Source organism: Oenanthe melanoleuca, chromosome 3 (genome assembly GCF_029582105.1).
Source record: "Oenanthe melanoleuca isolate GR-GAL-2019-014 chromosome 3, OMel1.0, whole genome shotgun sequence".
In the NCBI taxonomy this organism is placed as follows: Eukaryota; Metazoa; Chordata; class Aves; order Passeriformes; family Muscicapidae; genus Oenanthe; species Oenanthe melanoleuca.
Window position 1 is genome coordinate 5,392,179 of NC_079336.1, and position 3,209 is coordinate 5,395,387.

The 3,209-nt window shown below is 44.4% G+C and overlaps 1 protein-coding gene across 1 annotated transcript; it reads right to left on the bottom strand.

The window, feature by feature from the left end:
- Nucleotides 1-662: 662 nt before the first annotated feature.
- Nucleotides 663-1,601, bottom strand: LOC130251341 (taste receptor type 2 member 9-like). Its single transcript, XM_056487891.1, has one exon. It carries the CDS (start codon nt 1,599-1,601, stop codon nt 663-665), a length of 939 nt encoding a protein of 312 aa, XP_056343866.1.
- Between the last annotated feature and the right edge of the window lie 1,608 nt (nt 1,602-3,209).

A 3,209-nucleotide genomic window follows, 5' to 3' on the forward strand; every position in this document is an offset into this window, starting at 1 on the left:
TCCCTGCTTTGGGAAGGGGAGAGAATGAATCCTGATGTCCTGTGTGCACAGTGGGTTCATATTCTCATCCTCTGCCAGGGAGGATTTCAAATGCCAAATCTATACTTTTGGGAGAAGTGCAGCTGAGGCTGCAGTCCAAATACCCTATTGCTGCCATGGTAGATGGTGGTGGGCAGCCAGCTGACCTGGAAATGAGGGACCCCAAGGGTTCTGATTGCAAAGGCTGTGAGCCTTGGGCAGGGGCTGAACACTTAATTAGCATCACTCCCTCTTGCTCTGGGCTCAGGCAGAGCTAAAGGGCCTCTGCCTGATAATCCATCACCCCAGCAGCAGACTCTCATGTCCACATTAATCCCTTCACCACACAGAGAGTTAGGCATCCTTCCTAAAATCAGATATGAATGACTTTATTAATAACAAAAATGTATCTCAAAGATATAGCTAAATCTAAATACAATATTAATGTATTTAACTCAAAGTAATTTAATTCAATAGATATGAATGATATTTTTCTTAACTTAGATGATTGATGAGTGAACATCTGTATCATCTACACTGCCTGGAAAGCTGCATTAGAAATTAAATTACTTTTTTTCTACAGTGAAAGACCAACAATTTACATGGGCTCCAGCTTTTCTCTCAGCTCCTACTTCATGAAAATCTCACATTTCACACAGGAGAGAATCTGTAACAAGTGCCTTTTCCAGTTTGGGATTGCTGAAAATCAGAATAAGAGAATGAACACCTGGAAAAGCATACAGATAGATGTAGATAAGAAGTGTCACAATATTTTCATTTGTCATGGTATAAAATATTGTCAAGACCAAACATACAAAGTTGATGCTGTACATCACTAAGAAGGAGAGAATAGATTTCATGGCTCTGATGTGGGCTTCCACGCTGAGGTCCTTCATGGAGTTTGTCTGCATCTTGTGTTTGTGTCTCCAGAGAGAAAAGAGGAGGAAGACAGCAGAAAAGATGACTGCCATGAATGTAGAAGTATATCCAAACCCAGCAAGAAAGAAAGAAGGGAAAAAATGTTTTTCTATTCGGATAATTGCTTCCCTAAAATTTCCAGGGCATGTGAAATTGAGGTTGTTACTCTGCACAATTTTATTGAGGTCATAGGTAATGATGCCCATAGCCAAGGCTGAAACCCCAGATCCCAACAAGAGCCATGGCACCATCCTGTCAATTTTTACTTTCAGGTAGTTGAAGAAGCTGTTCCTGAAATTGGCAATTTTTATGCAATAAAAACCACAAAGACAGGCAGAAACCCACAAGTTAGAATAATTAAAAAAGGTTGCAAATGATATAAGCAGTTGAAGTATGGTGTGAACATGCAGGTAATTGGGATACATTATATAAAGGAAGCTGTATACCCATGAGAAACACAAAAAGGAAATCCTGGAGAAGCTGAGAGGCAGCAAGATCTTCTCATTAGAGTTCAGGGTTTTCTTTCTGACCCAGCCAATGCAAATCACACTAATGATGAAAGCATTTATCCACATGCCAGCAAATGCCTCCAGGCTGATGATGGCCAAAATTATGGCCCCAGATGAAGTGACATTGGATTGCTGTGGAGAGTGACAAGCTTCCATGCTGGAGCTGGGGAGCAGAGCTGTGCTGGCCAAGGGGGCTGTGGCAGCAGTGCCTGAGGCAGGTCAGTGGCTGCTGCTGCTGGAGTGTCAGGGATGGCAAGAGGAGCTTTATAGAGCTGCTGCTGCTGCTGCTGCTGCTGCTGCTGCTGCTGCTGCTGCTGGGGGGGATTTTGGTGGAGCTGCTGCTGGGAGCAGGGCAGGTGCAGGGATGTAAATGTGCTGGGTATCCCCTTACCCGGGGCCAGTGTCACTCTTGACTATTTGCATGTTGCTTCAGGGGGGCTGTGTTGGGAGACACAAACAGTGGAGATGTTTTTCTGCAGTGGAGAGTGTTGTGCTTGTGAGACTGAGCCCTGTTTGTTCAGTGTCAGGCTTCAGCACCTGGGTTCTTCTTGTCCTTTCATCATCTATAACAATTATGCAAAGCCCTGGCTGTGCTCAGCAGAGAATGGTCAGGACACTCACTGTCCTTTTTATTTTCTGATTCTAGGAGTTGCAAAGTTCAACCAAGATGCAAGGAAATGGGGTTATATTGATCCTTCACAGGCATTGAAGTCTATGTTAATTTTACTCTTCACTTAAGAGTAAGTGAAGATACGCTTATTGGGGCATGTGAGATGAGACGAGGAAAGTAAAGGTGCAATTTTGTACAGGAAGAAGGTGAAGCATATGGAGGAAAATTCGTAAATACTGGGAGAAGTCCCTTTGCCAAGGTTCCAATCTCATGTGCTGACCAGGTGAAGGCTTTCAAGGTTGGCACCATGCTGAATTTCTTGCATACTGCAGTGCCCTAAAGCTTTGAAATTAATTTAGATCCTAAAAGTTGTGAGGTTTCTTAAAGGCAAATTGATTTAAGCTCTGTAGGGCATTGACTGCCCATGCCTTTTGGGTGAGTAAAGGACCTGTCCCATTTGGCCTTGCTCATCAGAGCCACTGTAAGCAAGGAGATCTCATCAGATGCTCAGGTGAATCCATGAAAAATGAAAGCCCAGCAAAAAGCTCTATGGCTACAGGAAATGCACCACCAGCATTTTCTGTCTTCACAAAGATGATAGCAATGTTTTCTGTGGAGTAAGAGCACTAGCAGTTACATGAAGATTCATATCACATCCACCTAACTGTTTTTTTTTTTTTTTGTTTTGTTTTGTTTTTTTTGTTTTTTTTGTTTTTTGTTTTTTAGTTTTTTGGCAATCCTCAACACATAGAATGTGACCCAAAGCAGTTTTCCATACCGTGGCAGCACTGGGCAGCCATTCCCATTGACTTCTGACATCTCTCATGTCACAGCTTCTCCAAGCTGGGCACATCCTGCATCTGTCCCCATGGGCTGGGCAGTGGGACTGTGCTGATGGACACCCTGTCCCCTGCAGTGCCAGCTGAGTGGGGCTGGTGCACAGGGCAGTGTCCCTGGGCTGGGTGTCACACTGTCAGGGACTGCAGAGCAGTGGAAGAAGGGATGTGCAGTGTGGTTTGCTGGGGCTGTGGTGGTTTGTGTGGTAACACATGCAAGGTGCTGGGTTGTGCCTGCTGATTCTTGTGGCATAAGAGGTTGTCAGGGATGATGTTGCACTGGATGTAGGGAATAAGATGGATCTTCCAGGGCTTTGC